This window comes from Jaculus jaculus, chromosome 2 (genome assembly GCF_020740685.1).
Source record: "Jaculus jaculus isolate mJacJac1 chromosome 2, mJacJac1.mat.Y.cur, whole genome shotgun sequence".
NCBI classification, from domain to species: domain Eukaryota; kingdom Metazoa; phylum Chordata; class Mammalia; order Rodentia; family Dipodidae; genus Jaculus; species Jaculus jaculus.
In genome coordinates, this window is record NC_059103.1 from 172328882 (window position 1) to 172353846 (window position 24965).

General features: G+C 46.7%; 1 protein-coding gene across 1 annotated transcript in view; it reads left to right on the forward strand.

Moving 5' to 3' along the window:
• The first annotated feature begins 554 nt into the window (after positions 1–554).
• The window catches only part of Grhl2 (grainyhead like transcription factor 2), a 177976-nt gene continuing 153565 nt past the window's right edge, over positions 555–24965 (forward strand). The window contains exon 1 of the mRNA XM_045143555.1: positions 555–760. Within this exon, the coding sequence (XP_044999490.1) occupies positions 741–760 (20 nt within the window). The 5' untranslated portion in view covers positions 555–740. The remainder of the gene's footprint in view (positions 761–24965) is intronic.

Genomic DNA, 24965 nt, shown 5'->3' on the forward strand with positions numbered 1-24965 from the left:
GCGGCGGCGGCGGCGGTGGGGGATTCCGAGTTCAACTCTCTCCCGTGTTCCGGGGCGCCCCAGAATTCCCGATGTTTAGCAGGTGTCGCTCCGTCCTTCCCCGTCCCCCTTCTCTCGCACCTCCCCTTCCCCTCTGCCAACCGGGGGCGGGGAGGGTCAGGTCGGTGTCCACCGGCTCGAAGCCCCGCAGCCAGCCACCCCGCCCGGGCCGCCCGCCGGCGGGCCACGGCTCGGTTCAGGTCAACTTTCGGAGTGAGTTCCGTGCGCCGCGAGCAGGGCCTTACCTGAGCGCGCCTCTGCCAATGGCAGCTCACCTGAGCGAGCCGCGCAGCCAATCAGGGAGCGGCTCGTCCCTCGGGCTTGTACCCTTTAGTGAAAGAATTCAGCTCCCTGCGAGAAAGTTACCTGTGGCCGCCCAAGTCCGCCACCGTCCGCTTCTGCGGTGTCGGCCCCAGGGCCTCGATCGTGGAGGACTCCGCGCCGCGGCCGCCTCCGCCTCGGAGCCCCGGGCCCCATGTGAGGGCCACCCCCTCCCCACCCCCCACCCCGTTTATCCCACCTTTCCGGCTAGGTGAGGGCGCGAGCGAGCGAGAGTGGTGAGGGGGGACGGAAAAGCAGAATTACCTGTAGCTCTTGTTCTGCCATCTCGGGCGCTCTCACACACCTTCACCTGCACAGACTTGAAAGTCCAGTTTCACCAGAGGCTCCAGGAAAAGGGGAGCGAGTTCATTGGATCAAGCATGTCACAAGAGTCGGACAAGTAAGTGGATCACACGCGCCGGCTGCGGCTGCTCCCACTTTGGGCTGATGGCAACTGGTTTGTTATGTTTTTTTTTTTTTTTAAGTTGCTACTGTTAGTTTTTTTTTTTTTTTTCTTCTTTCTTTTTGGTGGATCCAGACCTTTCTGGAGGATGTTTCTACTCTGATACAGGGGAGAAAACCCTACAAGAACGTGAATGTGTAATACCCCCTGTGGGGCCTTGGTAGTAAAAGTAGATTTTCCTCTTTCCTTCCTCCCCGAGCCGCCACCTGAGCTCCCCATGCCCCGACTGGACGCATACTTGGTGACTGAGGTTTTTTTTTTTTTTGGTTAGACGGAGGGAGAGGGAGGCCTGTGGTTCTCGATCACCGTCTTTGAGGCTCTCCAAGGCCGAGGACCTCCCTGGCCATTGGGAAGTGCGGCCGATTGGCCGCGATTTCTCCAAAGGGCCTGCTGGAGAAGCGGGTCCTGGCTGCTTTTGTGTGGGCGCAACAAAGGGCTTTTTATACGGATGCACAAACGGCCATCTTCCCGGCTGGGGCCCCCTTGGGGTGCGTGTGCGTGTTCCCGCCCGCGTGGGCGCCTCTCTCCCCTCCGTCCCCCGACGGGAGACGAGGCGGGGCAGGCCGGGATCGCGGGGTCCCCCACGCGTCGCGTCGCCCCGCGCACCCCCATCCTTCCTGGAAGCTCGCGCCTCCCGCGGCCACCTGGCGCAGGTGCGCGGCGAGGGGGATGGGGATGTGGGGCGGCCCGGGCCTCTCGGAAATGTGGGAGCCGATTTGAGGCCGGGCCTCGTGGGGCGCCGAAGGACGCCTCCCCAGGCCAGAAGTCCTCCCCTCCCGCGTCCCCCCGACGTCGTCTCCACGCGGGTCCCTCCACGGCGCGCGCGGCCCTGGCGCAGCCGGCCCAGGTCGTCACCTCGGGCGTGGCGCGCGCGGGTGACCCGCGCGGCCTCGTCGGGGCCGTTCGGTGGAAAGCAGGGGACCTTGGGCGCGGGGTGGGTGGGGGACACGACTCTGCACTCGCGTCCTTCCAGTCGTGGACGGGGGTGGGGGCACGGGACTCTAGATACCCCTGGGAGTGGCGGCCTGCTCGGGTGGCGTCCAGGCGGCCTGGCAGCGGTCTCCTGGGCCCCCGCCTTCTGGACGGCTTTGTGCGAGCCCGGGGAGGTGGGGCCGAGGGCGGGCGCGCGGGAGGGAGCCGGAGGTGGGACCCGCCGTCCTCCCGAGATTCGGTGGCGACACTTCCTTCCCCCTCCTCCTGGGCGGGAGAACGGGCGCGTCCCCGGGGCTGGCGACTGGCTGTATCCTATTGGAAGTGGCCAGAGGCCGCCCTTTGGCTGTCCCTGGTAACTTTACCTGGTACTGTGGCCACCCCAAGGAGACCTTCCGGACGCTGTCTCCTCCTGGGTCCGGCCCGAGCCTAGGGTGGGGAGATGTGGCCTGGATTAGTACCAAGTTGAGCGACCTGGAGGGAGGAAGGCGGAGCGGGAAGGCCTTGTAGACGGGATCAGGGATGGAGAGAAAGGACCCACGTCTCAAGTGAAACAGCTGGTAATCAGAAGATCCGAAGAACACGTGCAGCCATGCCTACAAAACCACCGGAGCCCACTAGCACCTCCAGCCACCCAAAAAGACTTCCAGGGTAGTCCATTCCAGCAGGGGAAAACTAGCGTTCACACAGCAAGGGCTCAGAAGGTGGGGATGGGGAAAAATGGCCGGAGGAGACCTCCATCACACCTCGGATCTCTCTGTAGTCTAAGTTACTGAGCTTTGAAAACGTAACATAGCCAAACACTCGGGAGGATAATAACAAAGCTTTCTTATTTTTGGTTTGGGTGTATAGTTTGTTTTGATCTTGATGTCAAAAATGGCTGCAAATCTACCTTAATTCATCGCACAATTAGCATCCAGTTTGACTGCTTAATTTTGCGGTAGTACATGACTCAATCGAATTAAGAATGAAAATGGATGGGTACTTGCTTTCACCAAGTTATACTTAGTACCAATAGAGGTAATTTATTTACTATTGAAAATAAGCACCGAGCACTAGCAATCTGGTTTAACTGCTAGGCATTACCTAGTTTTTATGGGTAATGACTAGGATTACGTGTACATTTCATGCAAGTAGCTTTTTATCTAGTCATGGTTTCCAAGATTTTACTTGGTGTCCTGGGAAAAGACACAATACAAATACTGCATGATTAGACCTTGCTTTTGCTGCTTGAACCATTGAGAAGTTTGAAGATACATGAGTTTTGGATCAATTTTGTAAACCTTACCTTAGTTTTCTATTTTTTAGTATATTTATTTATTCGAGGGGGGCAGATAAAGAATGGGTGTGGTAGGTCCTCTAGCCACTGCATGTGTCATCTTGTGCATCTGGCTTTATGGGTGCTGGAGAATAAAATCTGGGTCTTTTGGCTTTGCCGGCAAGTACCTTAACCAGCCCAGGTTGTTTTGTTTTGTTTTTTAACTTTAAAAAATTATTTATTTATTTATTTGAGAGGGAGAAAAAGGGAGAGAATGGGCGCGCCAGGGCCTCTAGCCACTGCAAATGAACTCCAGATAGGTGTGTCCCCTTGTGTATCTGGCTTACTTGGGTCCTGGGGAATCGAACCGGGATCCTTTGGCTTTGCAGGCAAACGCCTTAACTGCTAAGCCATCTCTCCAGACCAGGCTTAGTTTTCGTAATATCAATACTCAGATGGGGGCTTGCAGGGATGGATCCACAGTTTGCAGCCTGAAGCTTATGTAATCATACGCATTTGGTGGCTGGGGACTCCCAAGAGAAAGTGCACCTGATTCGTTGCTGAAGCTGCCTCACTTAGGTGAGCCAAGAGGCCCTAAAGCTGGATTTGCTGGGTTCCTGTTCTGTTGGCCCTAAGAAGCCTGCCTGTATCTTCTAGAAATAAACCTCAAGGCACACACGCAGATGAGATGTAGCCAGTGTGTTACTGTGGGAAGATCTAGTAAGTTTTCATGGAAACGCCATCTTCTTTATGGTGAACTTTTCAAATTGAAAGGTTACATTTTTTATGTTCTATATGCTGATGCTATCACTCATTAAAACAGTCCCCCCCCCACACACCCCCGAGGCAGGGTCTCACTCTGGTCCAGGCTGACCTGGAATTCACTCTGTAGTCTCAGAGTAGCCTTGAACTCACGGTGATCCTCTTACCTCTGCCTCCCGAGTGCTGGGATTAAAGGCATGTGCCACCATGCCTGGCTCATTAAAGCAGTTTTGAGGATGTTTTGCCTCTGTAAGTATTTGAAAATATTTTACTTAGGAGGATCACTGTGAGCTCAAAGCCAGCCTGGACCTCAGAGTGAGTTCCAGGTCAGCCTGAGCTAGAGTGAGACCCTGCATCAAAAAACAAAAACGAGCCGGGCGTGGTGGTGCACGCCTTTAATCCCAGCACTCGGGAGGCAGAGGTAGGAGAATCGCCGTGAGTTCAAGGCCACCCTGAGACTACAGAGTGAATTTCAGGTCAGCCTGGACCAGAGTGAGACCCTACCTCGAAAAACCAAAAAAAAAAAAAAAAAAAAAGGAAAAAAAAAGTTTTACTCCCCATGTTACATTTAATGGTAATTTATGATCTTTGTCAACAAATATATGTACAAACAAGGCAATTAGGTTAGGAAGCTCTTTTTAAAAAATTATTTTATTCATTTGAGAGAGAAAGGCAGAGAGAAAGAGAGAGAGAGAGAGAGAGAGAGAGAGAGAGAGAGAGAGAGAGAGGGAGAGAGAGAAAGAAAGAATGAATGGGCATGCCAAGGATTTCATCAGATGCATTCACCACTTTGTGCATCTGGCTTATGTAGGTCCTGAGGATTGAAACCTGGGTCCTTTGGCTTTGCAGGCAAGTGCCGTAACCACTAGGCCATCTCTCCAAGCTCAAGAAGCTCTTCTTTTACTGCCAAAATAATGTATGAAATCTCTTCAGAGGATAAATGCATGCCTACACCTATGTAAAGATTTTATACTGATATTTTCCATCAGGTAAAAATGATTTCTGATTACATACTATGCAGAAGATGCAGTGTTATAGTAATCTCATCTGGGTAAACTTGCAGGTTATTGGATGACATTTTTATATGAATACATTAATTTTCATTTGTTCATTTAACATCTCTCTCTCTCTCTCTCTCTTTTGTTTTCCAAGGTAGGGTCTCACTCTAGCTCAGGCTGACCTGGAATTCACTACATAGTTTCAGGGTGGCCTCAACTCACAGCAATCCTCTTACCTCTGCCTCCCAAGGGCGCCACCACACCTGGCTTAACATCTCTTTTAAGGTCACAAATGTTAATTTATCTATCTCCATAGCAGTACAGATATCCATTCTTTTTTTTTTTTTTTTCCTCACAAGTATATTTCAAAGGCCACTTTATGCTGGACACTGCTGTGGGCATAGAGGTTCTTTATAAACCCTGAGGGTGCTTACATGTAATTTTATGCTAGGGGAATACGCTTCTGAGAAGTAAATATCTAACCAATTGAGTGATGATATGTGCTATGTAGAAAGCAAAGTAGGTAAGAGTTTTGTCCGTTCCCCGAGCTTCCCCCCGCCCCTTGTAGGTTTTGCTCTAGCCCAGGCTGACCTGGAATTCACTATGTAGTCTCAGGGTGGCCTCGAACTTGCAGCAATCCTTCTACCTCTGCCTCCCTCCCAAGTGCTGGGAAGAAAGGCGTGCGCCACCATGCCTGGCTGGCAAGAGGTTTTGAGATTCAGGAACAGCTGTTTTTCATCATGTGCAGGGGGACCTTGCAGCAGCCTGGCAGACACCTGGGGTAAAAGTAGTCCAGGCAAGGGCTGGAGAGATGGCTTAGCGGTTAAGCGCTTGCCTGTGAAGCCTAAGGACCCCGGTTCGAGGCTCGGTTCCCCAGGTCCCACGTTAGCCAGATGCACAAGGGGGCGCACGCGTCTGGAGTTCGTTTGCAGAGGCTGGAAGCCCTGGCGCGCCCATTCTCTCTCTCTCCCTCTATCTGTCTTTCTCTCTGTGTCTGTCGCTCTCAAATAAATAAATAAAAAATTTAAAAAAAAAAAGTAGTCCAGGCAAATGCGAGTCAGTGTGAAGTCCCTCAGATAAGCATGCTTAGCATGTTCTGGTGCTGGAACAGGGGTTGGTGTGGGTAAAGCAAGTAAATCAACATCATCGGTTCTCTGTGCATCCAGACATTTGCATATTCAACAACGTGGTCCCTGCGAATGGTCCTGGCAGCTAAGAAGTAGGAAGACTCTGTGAGTAAATGAAGAGCCAGCTGATACCATCACTCCTGTCTCTCTCCCCATTTGTTGGGAAATGTTAGCGTCTGATTTGAGGTGTGTTTAGGCTTGTGAGCTTTGTGTTCACGACGCCAGTTGCTCATCCATGTGACCTGGGCCAACGGGTCAGATAGGGGCTGCACATGGCACCCTATCTAATTTAAATTAGCCAAGTTTAACCTTGGAAAAGCTTGAAGTCTTTTTAGTACAAGAGGAGGCTTACCTTGCATTAATTGGAGTCTTCACTCATGATCCCTGGCATTCCTATTGGGGTCTTCACACACCCTTCTCAGGGGGTACCCAGAGACTCCCGCTCAACCATACACACTAGGCCCGATCTGAAACAGGAATCATTGGCTTGGCAACCCTGTCCATGAACATTCCTCAGCGAGCTGCAACAGGCTGAATAGGAATTTTTCCTTTGGCCCAGGAGGACTTAAGTGGGTTGCTCTCATACTCAGGAGTCCCTCGACAGCCTCATGGTTGTTCATTTAGGCCTCTAAACTTTCTCTTGCCCTACTGCCCACCTAGCTGCCTGCATAGTCCAATGTCTTGGAGAAATCCAGCCCCTTTGGATAGGTTTATTTGTTGTCCACTGCCAGTGAGGTCGATTTGATGTTGCTATCCTCTTTCTTTTGGCAGTGCTGGGAGTCAAGCCTAGGGTCTCCCATAACCCGGCTCTGGTGTAGCTATCTGCACAGTGAATAGTAAACAATACTGGAGCGTGATGATTGAGTGGACCCGAAGCAGCAAGAAAGTGTGAGTGTGTGTGTGTGTGTGTGTGTGTTTTGTGGGGGGGTGGTGGGAAACTTTTAGCCTCTCCTACCCCAGCTGTATTGCGAAGAGAGAATTTGTTTTTAGCTTGGTGTGTTTTGGTGAATATTTGGTGAATTATTTATTAAGAACCATATATTCAGAATGGTCACACACGATGCTCACCACTCGCATAAAATACACACTGAGAATTTTCTGGAAAGCACTAAGAAAGCTGGTACGTTTTAGGGGATTTCAGCTTATATTATTATGAAAATAAGTCGGGGTTGCGGAGATTGCTGGTGCATTTGAATGGGGCCTTCACTAGAAGGCAGTCACCGCCTGCGGTGGATGAAGCGCCTTATTTTACTTTGTAATCAACATGGCAATGAACTTTGTGGGGAGCACTTTTGTAGCGATCTGATTTCACTTGCATTCCCAGGGAGATGCTTTCTTTAGTAGTGTGAACACTGACGCCCTCCCTCCCCGGCAGAAAAGGCAAGTAGACGCCTCTAGTTTGGTCTTTGCTTTTCTTCTGACCCCCTGAACATACAGATAAAACTAATCCCCCCCCACCCCCAGGAGCCAGAGCCCATGAATTTGAATTTGGGAACTTCCCCCCCTTTTCTTTCTGTATTGAGAATGGAACCCAGGACCTCCTAGGCAAGCACTTTAGTACTGAGCTTTTACTTCCCTCCACTCCCAGACCTGGATCCGGGTGTTTGAAGAGACGGACAGGATCAGGGGAGAAAGAGACAAGCTGAGGCAGGGAGAAACTGTTTCGCTGTGGTGGGCGGAGCGGTGGCCGTGGTGGCCGCTGTCTGGGCTGCAAGAGCTGGGGGTCAGGGTGGGATGGCATGAGGTTATTTGACTTCCTGGGGAGTTGGGTGGATTTTAACTTAAAACCTAGAATTCTTGAGCTGGGACAAACCTTAGAGATCACGTAGGCCTTGCGAGTCACCAAGTTAAGGATTTGGAGCTAAAACTTTCAAAAGGGAAGTTTCTGACATTCCTTCCTCTGTGATCTATGTTGGGATTGGACACACACACACTGACAATTTGAAGTTTTTAGTGGTTTGGAAAAGCGTACCTTTTTTTTTTTTTTTTTTTGAGGGGCGTGGGTGTGGGGAAGGCATGGGGTGCCCACCTCTTCAACATGGGCAGGCCATAATCTGTAAAATAGCAGCCTAGATTCTGATTGGGTTCCCCTGATCTGGAAAGGGCCTTCCTTCCCACACTCACCCCACGTCACTGTTTCAGTTCTCAGTTCAGTGAGCCCCGCAAAGTAAGTGCTTTCTGTCCTTCTTCCAACCTGTCTTTTCAAGAAGGGAGGGACACGCCGTAGCTTCCGCCTCTTTCCTGTTTTGCCAATAAGACAAATTAACACAAGACCACCTGACTCTCCTTTCATTATGATTTCGATTTGCGAAGTGCAGTTGAAGGAAATGATCTGGGAGGCTAATTACCTTCTCCAGCAGCCCGAGTCCCTTTCTGTCACCACTAAGGGGACGGGGCTGGAGGAGGCTCCCAGAATGGGGACACTGGTAAGTCTAGAGGTATCAGGCCCAGGGGGGCTGGGGGCTGGCATCTCTTCAGGGGCCCTTTCTCCTTATCCGGAATCAAAGGCGGTCTGATTAAGACAGACTCCAAAGGAACAGACACCCAGCCCTCTAGCAGGCTGGGGGCATGGTGAGGGCCACCCAGAATTCAGAAGGGCAGCTAGGTGGTGAGATGGCTAGTTTAACAATAGGAGTCCTGCTTCGCCTGTCTGGGCTGATACGTAAGTGGTCCAGGATCGACCAGACCGAAGTTGGCCTCCATGTCCATGACCTAGCACTGTCTTCACAAGACCCTCATAGGAGGAGGAAAAGATGATGACATCAAAATAAAAGAGAGACTAAGGGAGAGAGGGAGGGGCTGTGATGGAGTGTGGATTTGTGAAGGGGAAAGTGGGGGAGGGGAGGGAGGGAATTATCTTGGTTTATTGTCTGTAAGTATGGAAGCTGTTACTAAAAAGGAGAAAAAAAAAGAAAAAAGAAAAGAAAAGAAAAAAGAAAAAGAAAAAAGGGCTGGCAGGGACTCGGAGCGCTTCCAGACAGGATCCTTAGAAGGGGCTCATGGAGAAGAGAGGCCACAGCAGGCTGAATGCCAGATTAATAAATGGAAAACCTCAAATAGGTGAAAGGACCATTGGTGCCCTCCCTTTCTCCTCCCCTCCCCCTTCTTTCCCTTGTCCTCCACTCCTACTTCTTCCCCTCTCCCTCCTTCACTCTCTCTGTGTGTTTTTTTTTTTTTTCGAGGTAGGGTCTCATTCTGGTCCAGGCTGACCTGGAATTAACTCTGTAGTCTCAGGGTGGCCTTGAACTCACAGCGATCCTCCTACCTCTGCCTCCCGAGTGCTGGGATTAAAGGCGTGCGCCACCATGCCCGGCTCCTCTCTGCATTTTTTTCCTTCCTGCCCTCTCCCTGCTCTTCCTCTTCTCCCCCCCCCCACTTTTCTTCCTTTTGCTTGCTACCCCTTTCTCCCATGCCCTATGCTTCCTTTTAATAAAACATAATTCACGGTCACTCATTTTCAGAAAACACTGCTAAGCCAGCAGTTCAGTAAGAGTTCAGAAAAGATATTAAATAATAAAAAGGTAAGAATTGCCAGTTGCAGTTTCACTTAGAGTGTAGTTATATGTTATTTCACTTCAGGCCACACAACTGTCATTCATTTAAGCCAGAAATAAGATTTCTCCTCTGCCAGGCGTGGTGGCGCACGCCTTTAATCCCAGCACTTGGGAGGCAGAGTTAGGAGGATGCTATGACTTTGAGGCCAGCCTAGCACTACAGATTGAGTTCCAGGTCAGCCTGGAGTACAGTGAGACCCTACCTTGAAAGAACCTGTCCCCCCAAATGAAAGGTTATCTCCTTGATCCTGTGGTGCTATATAAGTTAAAAGTCTCTGAGGTTGATTTTTCTCTGGTCAATAACCCTTGGAACGTTCTTGTGCTGGAGGAATTTTATTTAAGACACAATTTCTCCGTGGTGGCGCACGCCTTTAATCCCAGCACTTGGGAGGCAGAGGTAGGAGGATCGCCATGAGTTCGAGGCCAGCCTGAGACTCCATAGTGAATTCCAGGTCAACCTGGGCTAGAGTGAGACCCTACCGCGAAAAACCAAAAAAAAAAAAAAAAAAGACAATTTCTTTTTGCCCATTTTGGAGCCTTGTATATGCTTTGACGTCATGTGTATTATCCATATTTTGAAGATACTTTAATAAAGGACAAACACTGCAATGGAAACATGCTCAGAGCACAAGAAGTCATACATGTGATTGACAAGCATGTGGAGTAACATTTAGCTTTATTAATCTCACAGATACAGATTATGTAACCAGGAAGGGCCAAATTGACCAAGACTATCTGACCTGAAGGATTCAAGGTCATTACAAACTCTCTAAAGGGCACAGTTTTGCCCAGCAGCATCTGAATTCCAGTTTCAGGGATTTTAGCTAAAGGAAAAAATAAATCAAGGGTAAGTGCAGTGTTAGGTTTCTTTCTTTCTTTTTTTCCCCTAGCTCAGGCTGACCTGGAATTCCCTATGTAGTCTTAGGCTGTCTTTAAACTCACCGCCATCCTCCTACTCTGCCTCCCAAGTGCTGGCATGCGCTGCCACATTTGTCTAGAGCGTTAGTTTTGAAAGTGAAAAATCAAAAAAGGAGGGCTGGAGAGATGGCTTAACGATTACGATGTTTGCCTGCAAAGCCAAAGGATCCAGGTTCAATTCTCCAGGACCCATGTAAGCCAGATGCACAAGGGGGCACATGCACCTGGAGTTTGTTTGCAGTGGCTGGAGGCCCTGGTGCGTGCATTCTCTTTCTCTCTGCCTCTTTCTCTCAAATAAATAAATAAATAAATAATACATTAAAAAAAAAAAAGCAAAACGAAATGTCTGACTACAGAGGGTTCGCTTAGTAAATCACAGTGCAGTGAGATATGCGGCTGCAAATGTGCGTCACATCTTGGGAACAATACTAAATGTCAGGAGAAAATGTTAGGTTATGTATGTAGTAGTAGAATGTCATAGGCATAGAGAATGAAGACTATACAACAAGCCCAAAGGCTGGAAGGCGTTAGTTCCCTGCAAGGAGAAATGCAGGCATTAATTACTGCGTCTTGTTCCTACTTCGCTGAAGTAAGCATGCTCTGCTTTTGCAATTAGGGAGAAATGTCATATATACATTACCTCAACAAATCCTGAAAGCCTGCTCCAGGTGAAGTTGGCCTGACACTTGCAAAATCCCCACTCCCTTTCTGGCCCACAATGCCCCATCGCCCTTGGCTCCTCACTGCCCTGAAGATGTGTGGGCTTTGTGGCTCAATCACTGTCTCCTGGGGTGTTGTGTACGTCTAATTGTTACATCCCATTCGTTTTCTTTTTAAAAAATATTTTTTATCATTTTTATTTATTAGAGTGTATGAGAGAGGGAGAGAGAATGGGTGTGCCAGGGCCTCTAGCCACAGCAAATGAACTTCAGATGCATGTGCGGCCATGTGCATCTGGCTTATATGGGTTCCAGGGAGTGGAACCTGTGTCCCTAGGCTTTGCAGGTAAGCACCCGAACCGCTAAGCTATCTCTCCAGCCCCTACTTTTCTTTTTGAAAAAAATATTTTGCCGGGCTTGGTGGCTCGCACCTTTAATCCCAGTGCTTGGGAGGCCAAGGCAGGAAGGTCACTGTGAGTTTGAGGCCAGCCTCAGCCTACATAGTGGATACCAGGTCAGCCTAGGCTAGAATGACAAAACAAAACATTTCTGAAGAGAGAGAGAGAGAGAGAGAGAGAGAGAGAGCGAGAGGGAGAGAGAATGGGTACACAAAGTCCTCTTGCCACTGCAAACAGACTCTAGATGCCTACCTTTGGGGAACTGAATCTGGGCTGGCAAATTCTGCAAGCAAGTGCCTTTAAAGGCTGAGCCATCTCCCCCTCTCCTGCCCCTCCCCAATTATTTTTCTTTTCTTTCTTTTTAATTTTTTTTTTTTTTGAGGCAGGGTCTCACTGTAGCCCAGGCTGACCTAGAATTCACTATGTAGTCTCATGGTGGCCTTGAACTCAAGACGATCCTCCTACCTCTGCCTCCCGAGGGCTGGGATTAAAGGTGTGCGCCACCACGCCTGGCTCCCCCAATTATTTTGCAAAGTAGCACTGGTAGTGTAAGAGTTTTTAGCCTTTGTGTAATTCGAAGTTAGGGAATGAACGAGAATGCGAGAAACTCTGTTTGTTGCAGTCCATGGGCTGGCGGTGTGTCTACCTGCCTGGGTGTCTGTACCCATTTCCCTGAGATGAATTCTCTGTCGGCAAGGAGACTTCCTGTACTGTCTCCGACTTCACCTGGATGTTCGTGTGAGAGATTTGACATTGGCTCCAAATGTATTGAGGGTTAGTGGGCTAGAAGACTCTGGAATACAACATCCTTTAAGGGGGAAACTCAGGGCCGGAGAAATGGCCAAGCTGTTAAAGATATTTGCTTACAAAAAGCCTCACAGCCCGAGTTTGATTCCCTAGCACCCAAGTAAATCCAGATGCAAAGTAGTGCGCGCATCATCTGCCCTTCATTTGTAGCAGCAAGAAGCCCTGGCATGCCCCCACTCTATCTTAAATAAATAAAGAAGTAAAAACTAAAAAAGAAGATAATGCAGCGCAGGGTATTTTAATAACCTCCTCCCCTTTCTTTTCCCCTACAACATGGACTGACTTCTGCAGAGATGAGCGTCTGACTCATTTAACAGCTCCTACAAGCTTGTGCTTAGAACATGCCCGGCAAGCTTGCGTCTGCTCGTTTGGGGCTGTACGGCATTGCATCACTGGACTTTCTGCAGGGCCATATGGAAGCTTCCTCCCAAACGTGAACTGATTTGTTTATCAAGGGATCCACAGAGCATCCACAGCAAGGAGCGAAAAGTACCTCTGAACTTGTTGGAACAATTGGGCTTGAAGATTTACTCATATTGCCAAAGTTATGTCGAGAAGACAAAAAAAAAAAAAAAAACCTAACAAAGTGGAAGTGAATATTTCTAGAGCAATCTTTGGCTACAGACATTGTGAAAGAGGAACTAGAAGGCATGCTTGTGGCTGCGTGTTCAAACGTGAGATTTGTAGTGGCCACTCCTCTTCCACTCCCACCTGCCCCTCCTGTCTCTGTATAGAAATTCATCTGGGGGCTGGAGAAATGGCTTAGCGGTTAAGCGCTTGCCTGTGAAGCCTAAGGACCTGGTTCGAGGCTCGTATTCCCCAGAACCTACGTTAACCAGATGCACAGGGGGGTGCACGCGTCTGGAGTTCGTTTGCAGTGGCTGGAGGCCCTGGCATGCCCATTCTCTCTCCCTCTCTCTATCTGCCTCTTTCTCTCTCTGTCTGTCACTCTCAAATAAATAAATAAAAATAACAAAACAAATACAAAACAGAAATTTATCTGGTTGTGGCCTGGGGAGGTGGCTCAGTGGTTAAAGGTGCTTGCTTGCAAAACCTCCCAGTCTGAGCTCAATTCAGGCATCTGGCCCTCATTGCAGTGGCAAGAGACCCTCCCCTCCTCCCCCCATACAAATAAATTATATATATATATATAATTTATTTATATATATTTTATTTATATATATTTATTTATATATATTATTATATATATATAATTTATTTATTTATTTATAATATAGATATAATATATATTTATTTTTTTTTTGGTGGGGGGTTTCGAGGTAGGGTCTTATTCTAGCCCAGGCTGACTTGGAATTCACTATGGAGTCTCAGGGTGGCCTTGAACCCATGGCGATCCTCCTATCTCTGCCTCCCGAGTGCTGGGATTAAAGGTGTGTGCCACCACGCCCGGCTTTTAAAATTTTTCTTGTATACTTTTGTTTGTTTATTTGAAAGTGATGGACACAGAGAGAGAAAGAGGCAGATAGAGAGAATGGGCGTGCCAGGGCCTCCAGCCACTGCAAACGAACTCCAGACGCGTGCGCCCCCTTGTGCATCTGGCTAACGTGGGTCCTGGAGAATCGAGCCTCGAACCGGGTCCTTAGGTTTCACAGGCAAGCGCTTAACCACTAAGCCATCTCTCCAGCCCACAAATAAATAATATATATTTTTTAGTTCACCAGGTTGCACATACTATATCTAATGTTTCCAAAGAGTCCTTATCTTTGGATGAGAGTTTAAATAAAGGCACACACATTCTCATGGCGCTGATGGGAGGGAGTTTAGGGAAGAGCCACAAAATTGGCCTGAGTCATCTTTTCAAAACACATTTCATCACGTTTTTTCCTGAAGACCCTACCTTGTGAACTGGGAGTACAGTTTAAAATATGAACAATTACTTCCAAATCCTTGCATAATTGGTCCTTGCTGATGTCTTCAGCTTCATCAGACACCACTTTCTTTCTTTTTTTTTTTTTAAAGAAACAATGATAACATAACTTTTTAAAATTTTTATTTATTTATTTGAGAGTGACAGACACAGAGAGAAAGACAGATAGAGGGAGAGAGAGAGAATGGGTGCGCCAGGGCTTCCAGCCTCTGCAAACGAACTCCAGATGTGTGCGCCCCCCTGTGCATCTGGCTAACGTGGGACCTGGGGAACCGAGCCTCGAACCGGGGTCCTTAGGCTTCACAGGCAAGTGCTTAACTGCTAAGCCATCTCTCCAGCCCCCACTTTCTTCTTTCTTCTTTTTCTCTTCTTTCCTTTCCTTTCCTTTCCTTTCCTTTCCTTTCCTTTCCTTTCCTTTCCTTTCCTTTCCTTTCCTTTCCTTTCCTTTCCTTTCCTTTCCTTTCCTTTCCTTTCCTTTCCTTTCCTTTCCTTTCCTTTCCTTTCCTTTCCTTTCCCCTCCCTCCCTTTCTCCCTTCTTCCCTTCTTTCCTTCCTTCCTTTCTTCCTTCATTCCTACCTTCCTCTCTCTCTCTTTCTTTCTTTCTTTTCCTTCCCTCCATCCCTTCCTTTCCCTCCTTTCTTGGACTTCCTTCCTCCTTTCTTTCTTTTGGCTTTTCAAGGTAGGGTTTGGTTCTACCCCAGGCTGACCAGGAATTTACTAATGTATTCTCAGGGTGGCCTCGAACTCATGGCGATCCTCCTACCTCTGCCTCCCAAGTGCTGGGATTAAAGGCGTGCGCCACCACGCCTGGCTTCTTCTTGTTCCGGCTTCTTCTTCTTGTTTTCTTTTTTTTCTGAGGTAGGGTCTCACTCTGGCCCTGGCTGACCTGGAATTCACTATGGAGTCTCAGATCCTCTTACCTCGGCCTCCCGAGTGCTGGTATTAAAGGTGTGTGCCACCACGCCCGGCTCTAGTTTCTTCTTTTTTTGAGGTAGGCTCTCGCTCTAGTTTAGGCTGACCTGGAATTCACTCTGTAGTCTCAGGGTGGCCTCGAACTCTCAGCAATCCTCCTACCTCTCCCTTCCCAGTGCTGGGATTAAAATGTGTGTACCATGCCTGGCAGAATTTGTCTTTTTAGCCTGTAATTTCTCCTGAATTGTACTAAATCACTTAGAAGGAGTGTTTTGCAACATATTCAGCCACACACACACACACCCAGAAACTTGCTTTTTGAGTCTGCCCACAAATCTGGGAAGATAATTTGTTGATCACTGGGGTTGAAAGGAAGTGGAGGAGCATTTAGAGCATTTGCCTTCCCTTTCCTCAGTTTAAAGATTTCTAGGCTCTGACCCCACCTACCCCTCATCCTTCCTAAACAATGAAGCATCTATGTGGTGAAATGCCAGGACACATTTGGTTCCAAATGTTCCCATTGCCCCATTTCTACGCACATCTGGTCACTGGACTAACTGGACATGCTATTTATTGCTGCCATGTCTGACCAGACTGGCTCAGGTGCTCATGTGCCAAGCATTCCTGATGTATGGAAGAAGTGGAAAGTATTTTCTGGATCGTGGGATTTTTTATTTATTTATTTATTTATTTATTTATTTATTTGAGAGCGACAGCCACAGAGAGAAAGACAGATAGAGGGAGAGAGAGAGAATGGGCGCGCCAGGGCTTCCAGCCTCTGCAAACGAACTCCAGACGCGTGCGCCCCCTTGTGCATCTGGCTAACGTGGGACCTGGGGAGCCTCGAACCGGGGTCCTTAGGCTTCACAGGCAAGCGCTTAACCGCTAAGCCATCTCTCCAGCCCGGGATTTTTTATTGTATGACGTTCCGTTTGAATTCTTTTGTTATTGTTGCAAAGAACTTCTGAATGACCTAACTCATGACCTTCACCTTTGCCGCCTAGGCTGACTTTAAAATATTTTTCATTTATTTGCAAGCACAAAGAGACGGGGGGGGGGGTGTGTTGAGGGGGAGAGAGACAGAGACGGGGGGGGGGGGGGGGGGGGGAGAGAAAGGGAGGGAGGGGGAGAGAGAGGGAGAGGATGGCGCACCAGGGCTCCTAGTTACTGCAAACCAGCTCCATATGCATGTGCCAGTTTTCTTTAAATACTTTATTTATTTATGATAGAGAAATAAGCAGAGAGAGAGGCAGATAGAGAGAGAATGGGTGTGACAGGGCCTCCAGCTGCTGCAAATGAACTCCAGACACATTCACTACCTTGTGCATCCAGTTTATGTGAATCCTGGGGAATCGAACCTAGGTTGTTAGGCTTTGTAGGCAAGTGCTTTAACCGTGCCATCTCTTTAGACCCTAGTTTTTCTTTTAGACACTTTCATATATTTGATCATCTTACCCCTCCAGTTACCCTCTTTTATTCTTCCCACTGAAATTCTTTTTTCCAAGTAATCCTTATTCTATACTTGAAAAAAATGCATATTTTTATTTAATCTATTTCACTTAATGTATTTATTTTTTACTTTAAGTAGTCACTTCATATGTTGGGTAGACTCCAGAAGCTTTTCCAAAAAGGCAAAAATGACCACTTACATTACTATTTAAGAGTGTTTAATTTACATTAATTTTATTTATTAATTTAATTTACAAGAATTACATTTCTATTTAGGAGTGTTTAATTTACTATATTAGAGGCATTTAGCTGGCAACATTATTTTTCCCCTCATTTAAAAAATTTTACAATTTAAACTGGTAATATATATGTATATAATAATAATGCAACAATAATAATAAATAATAAAATGTAATAATAGTAGTGTGATGATTAAATCAGATAGAAAACTTTCAAACATCAGTTCTTTGTGTGAAAGTTTTCAAAAATCCTTTCTTAACGCCGGGTGTGGTAGCACATGCCTTTAATCCCACCACTTGGGAAGCAGAGGTAGGAGGATTGCCAAGTTCAAGGCCACCCTGAGATACATAGTGTATTCCAGGTCAGCCTAGGCTAGAGCAAGGTCCTACCTCAGACAACCAAGAAAAAAAAAAAATTCCTTTCTTGGGCTGGAGAGATGGTGCAGCAGTTAAGGCCCTTGCCTGCAAAACCAAAGAACTCAGGGTCAATTCCCCAGAACCCACGTAAGCCAGATGGACAAGGTGGCGTATGTGTCTGGAGTTCATTTGCAGCTGCTGATGGCCCTGGTATGCCCATTTTCTCTCAAATAAAATTAATAAAAACATTTAAAAATCCTGTCTGTAGCCTTTTGGCATGTATAGTCCCTTAATGTTACCTTTCTTTCACCATGTCATGTAGTACCCCAGAGTTTCTTGCCCTTTCAACCTTAGCTAACTGCCCTTACCATTATCATTACCATGACCATTGTACTCTCAATTTCTAGGAGGTCAGCTTTTTTTTTTTTTTTTTTTTTTGAGGTAGGGTCTCACTCTAGCTCAGGCTGACCTGGAATTCACTATGTAGTCTCAGGGTGGCCTCGAACTCATGGTGATCCTACCTCTGCCTCCCAGGTGCTGGGATTGAAGGCATACTCTATACACCCGGATAAGGTTAACTTTTTAAATACTCTACATATGAGTGAGATCTTGCAGTAGTTGTTTTACTATGTCCCACTTACTTTATTTAACATAATGATCTCCAGTTCCATACATGATTGCAAATGACAGAATCTCTCTTGCTGTCTTTTTTTTTTTTTTTCCGAGGTAGGGTCTCAGTCTAGCTGAGGTTGATCTGGAATTCACTATGTAGTCTCAGGGTGGCCTCGAACTCACAGCGATCCTCTTCCTACCTCTGCCTCCCAAGTGCTGGGATTAAAGACGTGCGCCACCGCGCCCAGCTCTTTTTTAGGTAGTGTTTTACTCTAGCCCAGGCTGACCTGCTGACCTGGAACTCACTCTGTAGTCCCAGGCCGGCCTTGAACTCACAGTGATCCTCCTACCTCTGCTCCTGAGTGTTGGGATTAAAGGCATGTACCACCATGCCCAGCAGAGAATTTCATTTTTTTATGACGGCATCATATGCTGTGTGTTTATATATTTTCCCCCCATTCATCTGCTAATGGACATTTAGATTGTTTCTGTCTTGGTGATTGTGAGTAATGTGGCATTGAACGTGGGAATGGAGACATAGATATTTTTAGTTTCTTAACACATACTTTGTAAATGATTTCTGAAAAATTATAACACTTGGGGCTGGAGTGATAGCTCAGTGGTTAAGGAGCTTGCCTGCAAAGCCTATTGTCCCGGGTTCGATTCCCCAGTACCCATGTTAAAGCTAGATTCACAAAGTGGCATCTAAAGTTCATTTTGCAATGGCAGGATGTCCTGGCATGCCCATTCTCTCTCTCTGTCTCCGCTTGAAAATAAATAAATGAAATCTTTAAAAAAATTGCAACACTTTATTTCCTCCCGATAGTCTTTCTTACATGGTCTTAACAGTAAATGAGATTTACTTTTTTTGGTCTATTTGGTGAACAGTTGTTTGTCTTGTTTTAGCTTGAAGTGAATAATGGGTAAGATTGAACATTTTCTCAGGTTTATAGTGAGGATTTCTACTTTTTTTTTTCCTTTCTTCTCTATCTCTCTCTCTCGCTCTCTCTCTCTTTTTTCGAGGTAGGGTCTCACTCTAGCTCAGGCTGAGCTGGAATTCACTATGTAGGCTCAGGGTGGCCTTGAACTCATGGCGATCCTCCTACCTCTGCCTCCTAAGTGTTGGGATTAAAGCTGTGCGCCACCATGCCTGTCTTTTCTGTTTTCTTTCTTTTTAAATATTTTATTTATTATTTGCAAGCAAAGAGACACAGAAAAAGGAGAGAGAGATAGGGAGAGAGAGAAAGAGAGAGAGAATGGGTGTGCCAGGGCCTCTAGTCCCTGTTAACGAACTCCAGATGCCTGTACCCCTTTTGTGCATTTGGCTTTGCATGGGTCCTGGGGAATCAAACTCGGATTGTTAGGTTTTGAAGGCAGGTGCTTTAACTGCTGAGCCATCTCTCCAGACCTCTGTTTTCTTTTTATTTTAATTTTTTTGTTCATTTTTATTTATTTATTTGAGAGTGAGAGAGAAAGAGGCAGATAGAGAGAGGGAGAGAATGGCGCGCCAGGGACTCCAGCCACTGCAAACGAACTCCAGACGCGTGCGCCCCCTTGTGCATCTGGCTAACGTGGGACCTGGAGAATCGAGCCTCGAACCGGGGTCCTTAGGCTTCACAGGCAAGCACTTAACCGCTAAGCCATCTCTCCATCCCCTCTGTTTTCTTTTTCTTTCTCTCTCTCTCTCTCTTTTTCTTGGTTTTTCAAGATAGAGTCTCACTCTGGCCCAGGCTGACCTGGAATTCACTATGTAGTCTCAGGGTGACCTTGAACTTGCTCCAGTCTTCCTACCTCTGCCTCCCTAGTGCTGGGATTAAAGGCATGTGCCACCGCGCCCAGCCCTCTGTTTTCTTTTAAAGTGGGTATTACTCTTTCCTTGGGTGCTTCACACAGTGGGCTGTGGTGTTCGGGTGGAGGTGGGGGGCTGAGGTAGACTTTGGGGTTGATCCAACTGAGCTTTCATTTGATGTCTCTCAGCATCTGTAAAGATGCATCGTACACATTGGTTGCCTTGAACTCATGGTGATCCTCCTACCTCTGCCTCCTGAGTGCTGGGATTAAAGACGTGCGCCACCACGCCCGGCTTCTTTTTCTTTTTTTCCCCTCCTTTCTTCCCTCCCTCCCTCCCTCCCTTCCTTCCTCTCTCTCTCTCTCTCTCTCTCTGTCTCTCTCTCCCCATTCTTCCCTCCCTCCCTCCATTCCTTCTTTCCTTTTGTTGAGGTAGGGCAGCCTAGGCTGATCTAGAAGTTACTCTGGTAGTCCCAAGTTTACATGTGTGACCCCTTCCATGGCTCTGGCATGTTTATTTAGCTGTACTAGGGATTGGCTCTGCACATGCTGGTCAAGCACTGTGTCACTGAGCGCAAGGTTGCTTGAAACTTGCAATCTTCCTGCTTCAGCCTGTGGAGTGGCTGGGAATTACAGTTACATGCCCTCATACCTAGCTAGGAACTTATTTTTAAAAATGATATTTATTATATATGATGCAGAATGGAATTTCAAAGGGGAAAGTGTGGGGGGGGGAGGGAGGGAATTACCATGGGATTTTTTTTATAATCATGGAAAATGCTAATAAAAATTAAAAAAAAATGATATTTATTGTAGGTTGCTTTCCATGATGATATTTTAATTGCCCATAGTTTTACATTGAATGGAAAGCTTCATTAATTTTACCGTTTCTCCTTTGTTTTGTATTTAGACTTCTCTACTTTTTAAATTTTTAAAAAATTTTTTGTTTATTCTTATTTATTTGAGAGTGATAGGCAGAGAGAGAGAGAAAGGGAGAGAATAGGCACGCCAGGGCCTCCAGCCATTGCAAATGAACTCCAGATGCATGTGCCCCCTTGAGCATCTGGCTTCCATGGGTCCTGGAGAATCGAACCAGGGTTCTTTGGCTGTGCAGACAAATGCCTTAATTTCTAAGTGATCCCTCCAGCTCTGGCCTTTTTTTTTTTTTTCTTGAGAGGGGGCGGGGAGAAAGAGAATGAGAATTGGCACATCTGGGCCTCCAACCAGTGCAGTCTAACTCCAGATGCATGTGCCACCTTGTCCCATGTTCAGCCTTGTGAGCTTGTGTGTGACCTCGACGGTAGAACACGGGTCCTTAGGCTTCACTGGCAAGTGCTTTAACCACTAGGCCATCTCTCCAGCCCATTATCTTTTATTTAAATAATTGGGGCTGGAGAGATGGCTTAGCAGTTAAGCGCTTGTCTGTGAAGCCTAAGGACCCCGGTTCGAGGCTCGGTTCCCCAGGTCCCACATTAGCCAGATGCACAAGGGGGCGCACGCGTCTGGAGTTCGTTTGCTGAGGCTGGAAGCCCTGGCGCACCCATTCTCTCTCTCTCCCTCTATCTGTCTTTCTCTCTGTGTCTGTCGCTCTCAAATAAATACATAAAAAATTTAAAAAAATAGTTTTAAATAATTGTTTTTTTTCAATGAGGTAAGGTTTCACTCTAGTTCAAGCTGATCTGAAATTCACTATGTCGTCTCAGGGTGGCCTTGAACTCATGGTGATTCTCCTACCTCTGCTTCCCGAGTGCAGGGATTAAAGGTGTGCGCCACGCTTGGCTATGTTTTTTTGTTTTTTCCAAGGTAGGGTCTCACTCTAGCCCAGGCTGACCTGGAATTCGCTATGTGGTCTCAGGCTGGCCTCGAACTCACAAGTGATCCTTTTGTCTCCGCCAGGCCCACTTGTTACCTTTATTGTTAAGCATATGCATACTTTTAAATACTCTCCAATGCATTGACATTCCTGATCAAGAATAATAAGCTTTGTGAACACATTTTGGTGCATATTTCCAAATTGCCCTCAGAGATTTCATCCTAACTAACACTCCCACTAACAATGTGCCTGAGAGAGAGCTGATTGTTATTCCTTCTCCAAGCACACACACCATCGCTTTTTTAGCTTTTATGATAACTTCTTGGAGTTGCAGTTCTTTCTTTTCTCTCAGCCTCTTCTTCCTTCCCCCTTCCTCCCTCCCTTGGCCTTGCTCAGGACCCACTCTCCCGCTGTTCTTTACCCCCAGCCCAGCCCCTCAATTGTGTTTCCATCATATTAGAGCTTTATATTCGTTTATATGTTAATTTAACCTCTTAAAAGCCCTTGTGGGGGCTGGAGAGATGGCTTAGCGGTTAAGCGCTTGCCTGTGAAGCCTAAGGACCCTGGTTCGAGGCTCGGTTCCCCAGGTCCCACGTTAGCCAGATGCACAAGGGGGCGCACGCGTCTGGAGTTCATTTGCAGAGGCTGGAAGCCCTGGCGCGCCCATTCTCTCTCTCTCCCTCTATCTGTCTTTCTCTCTGTGTCTGTCGCTCTCAAATAAATAAATAAAAAATGAAAAAAAAAAAAAGCCCTTGTGGCTTTATGGGGAATTCAGTTCTGGGGAGTTTACAGTGTGCAAACAGAGTTTATTAGCCTAGTTTACAGGATGTCTGTTCTCTCAGGTCTCAGGACAAGTCACTGGGTACAGAATAACCCCTCACATTCAGCCTTCATCTTTATTTATTTTATTTTTTTGCTGTTTTATGGGGGGGTTGATTTTTTGAGGTAAGGTCTCACTCTAGCTCAGGCTGTCCTGGAATTCTCTATGTAGTCTCAGGGTGGCCTCAAACTCATGGTAATTCTCCTACGAGTCACCACGCCCGGCCCATCATCTATTTTTTAAAAGCAGTGACTTGGAGTTGGGGAGATGGCTCAGTAGTTAAGGCAAAGTAGTTACCTGCAAAGCCAAAGGACCTAAGTTCCATTCTCCAGTACCCACGTAAGACCTAAGTTCCATTCTCCAGGACCCACGTAAGCTAGATGCACAAGGTGGCACATGTGTCTCGAGTTCGTTTGCAGTGGCTGGAGGCCCTGGCGTGCCCATTCTCTCTCTCCTCTTTGCTTCTTTCTCTCTCTCAAATAAATAAATAAAAATAAAGTTTTTTTTTGTTTGTTTGGTTTTTCAAGGTAGGGTATCAGTCTGGTCCAGGCTGACCTGGAATATTCTATGTAGTCTCAGGGTGGCCTCGAACTCACGCCAATCCTCCAAGTGCTGGGATTAAAGGTGTGTGTATCATGCCTGGCTTAAAGGTTTTTTAAAAAATATTTTATTTATTTATTTGATAGTGAGTGAGCGAGTGAGAGAGAGAGAGAATGGGTGCACCTGGGACTCAGCCTCTGCAAACAAACTCCAGATGCATGTGCCCCCTTGTGCATCTGGCTTCCATGGGTCCTGGGGAATTGAGCCTCAAACCTGGGTCCTTAGGCTTCGCAGGCAAGTGCTTAACCACTAAGCCATCTCTCCAGCCCCTAAAATAAAGTTGTTTTTTTTTTTTTTTAAAAAAAGAAAATAACAGTGACTCAGATCAGCACCTCAACTTTGTCAAAGGATGGGGAGCATACTGCAGGGAAGCTAATGATGAATGAGACCATGAGAAATACACCCCAGCAACCAGTGCTCACCCTATATACCCACCTCACTGTGTGTTGAGTGCCCAGAGCCAGCCAGACAGCTAGTACCTGCTAGGTGCTGAGGCCTCAGAGATGAGACAGGCTACTAATTTAAGGTTTAAGGGTATAATTGGGGTTACATATTTAGCTTCCACTGTTCAGACAATTAGTTGTGGGAAGAGTGGAGACAGGTGTAGAATGACACAAGAATCTTCAAATTTTCTTTCTTTTGTTTTGAAAAGACCTCTCACTGGTTTTCATTCCTCAGGTTAGGTAAAGGTTTCATCCATCCACTTGTTTGTCCTTCCTTGGCCTATTAGTGGTTTAGTTTATCTAAACAGTGGGACAGCTGGGCATGGTGGCTCATGCCTTTAATCCCAGCACTTGGAAAGCAGGGGTAGGAGGATTGCTGTGAGTTTGAGGCCACCCTGAAAATACAGAGTGAATCCCAGGTTAGCCTGGACTAAAGTGAGACCCTACCTGGAAAACCAAAAACATACAAATGAATAAAAAAAAGTGGGACTATTTCAAATGAGGTCTTGTAATTAAACTTTATAGTAAAACTCATTATTATTATTAGTATTTGAGACAAGGTATTATGATGTAGCTCCTGGCTGGCCTCAAACTCACAGCAATCCTCTTGCATCTATCTGAAAAAGAGAAGCAGATTCTCATGAGTAAAGTTAGAACCAGATAAATGGGATAACCACTAGTTTTTTAGAGAGAATTTAATAGGTGTAGGCCCTCTTGTAGCCCACGATTGGTGGTAGCTTGATAATGGAGAGCAGGCTCATGTTTGGATATGGCTCTGACTTGTTTCCCAGCTCCAGCTATGGGTCCCGTTCCACTGAGCAGATGAGTTAACCAAATCAAGAGCAGTTGGTTTCCCATCATGGCTGTGTGCCACTATTGCACTTGTGTGAGCATCACGACAGGTTATTTGCTGCTAAGTAGGTTAGACCATGAGTTGCTTGGACAGATATTGGTCGTTTTCCCCCAGTCTCCCACGTAGCACCTTCTGGCACTAGATGCACTGACTATCTGGGGACTGACTCTCTTCCAGCTTCCAGCCATGTCACTCCATGTTACGTGTCAACTGCATATGGTGTCTTCAGCAGTAGGGTCTTACCACTAACCTTTGGTGTGTCATCAAGTACTCTGACAGAAATCTGTCATTCTTTTAGGAAACCTCGTATGTCTCTTTGATCAAAAGCTCATTGTGGATGGTGCTGGTTCTAGGAGTTACAGGTCAGTTCCCACGAAGAGAAGAAAGAAAAAGATAAGTAATATAAAAGAGTTAGAGAGAGAGAGAGAGAGAGAGAGAGAGAGAGAGAGAGAAGCAGTAGAAGATTAAGGTCAGTCTTCATCATACCCTCTCCAGTGCCTTGTGGCTCAGGTGTCCCCTCTAAGGGCCTGGTGAAGGTTCAACCATTTGGTCACTCTGTTTTCATTTGATTTTTTAATGTTTGCTATCCTTACTGGGGGAAGGTGCAATCTCATAGTTATTTTCATTTGCATTTCTCTGATGATTAGGGATGATGAACATTTTCTTTCTTTCTTTTTTTTTTCTCAAGGTAGGGTCTCACTTTAGCTCAGGCTGACTTGGAATTCAATATGTAGTCTCAGGGTGGCCTCAAACTCATGGTGTTCCTCCTACCTCTGCCTCCTGAGTGCTGGGATTAAAGGCGTGCACCGCCATGCTTGACTAACATTTTCTTGAGTGTGTGTTTGCCATTTGTATTTATTCCTTTGTGACCTGCCTGTCCAGTTCTTTGCCCCATTTTGTGAGTGGGTTGTTTGACTTTTTATTGTTTATTATATTTTTATTGTTTATTATATTTTA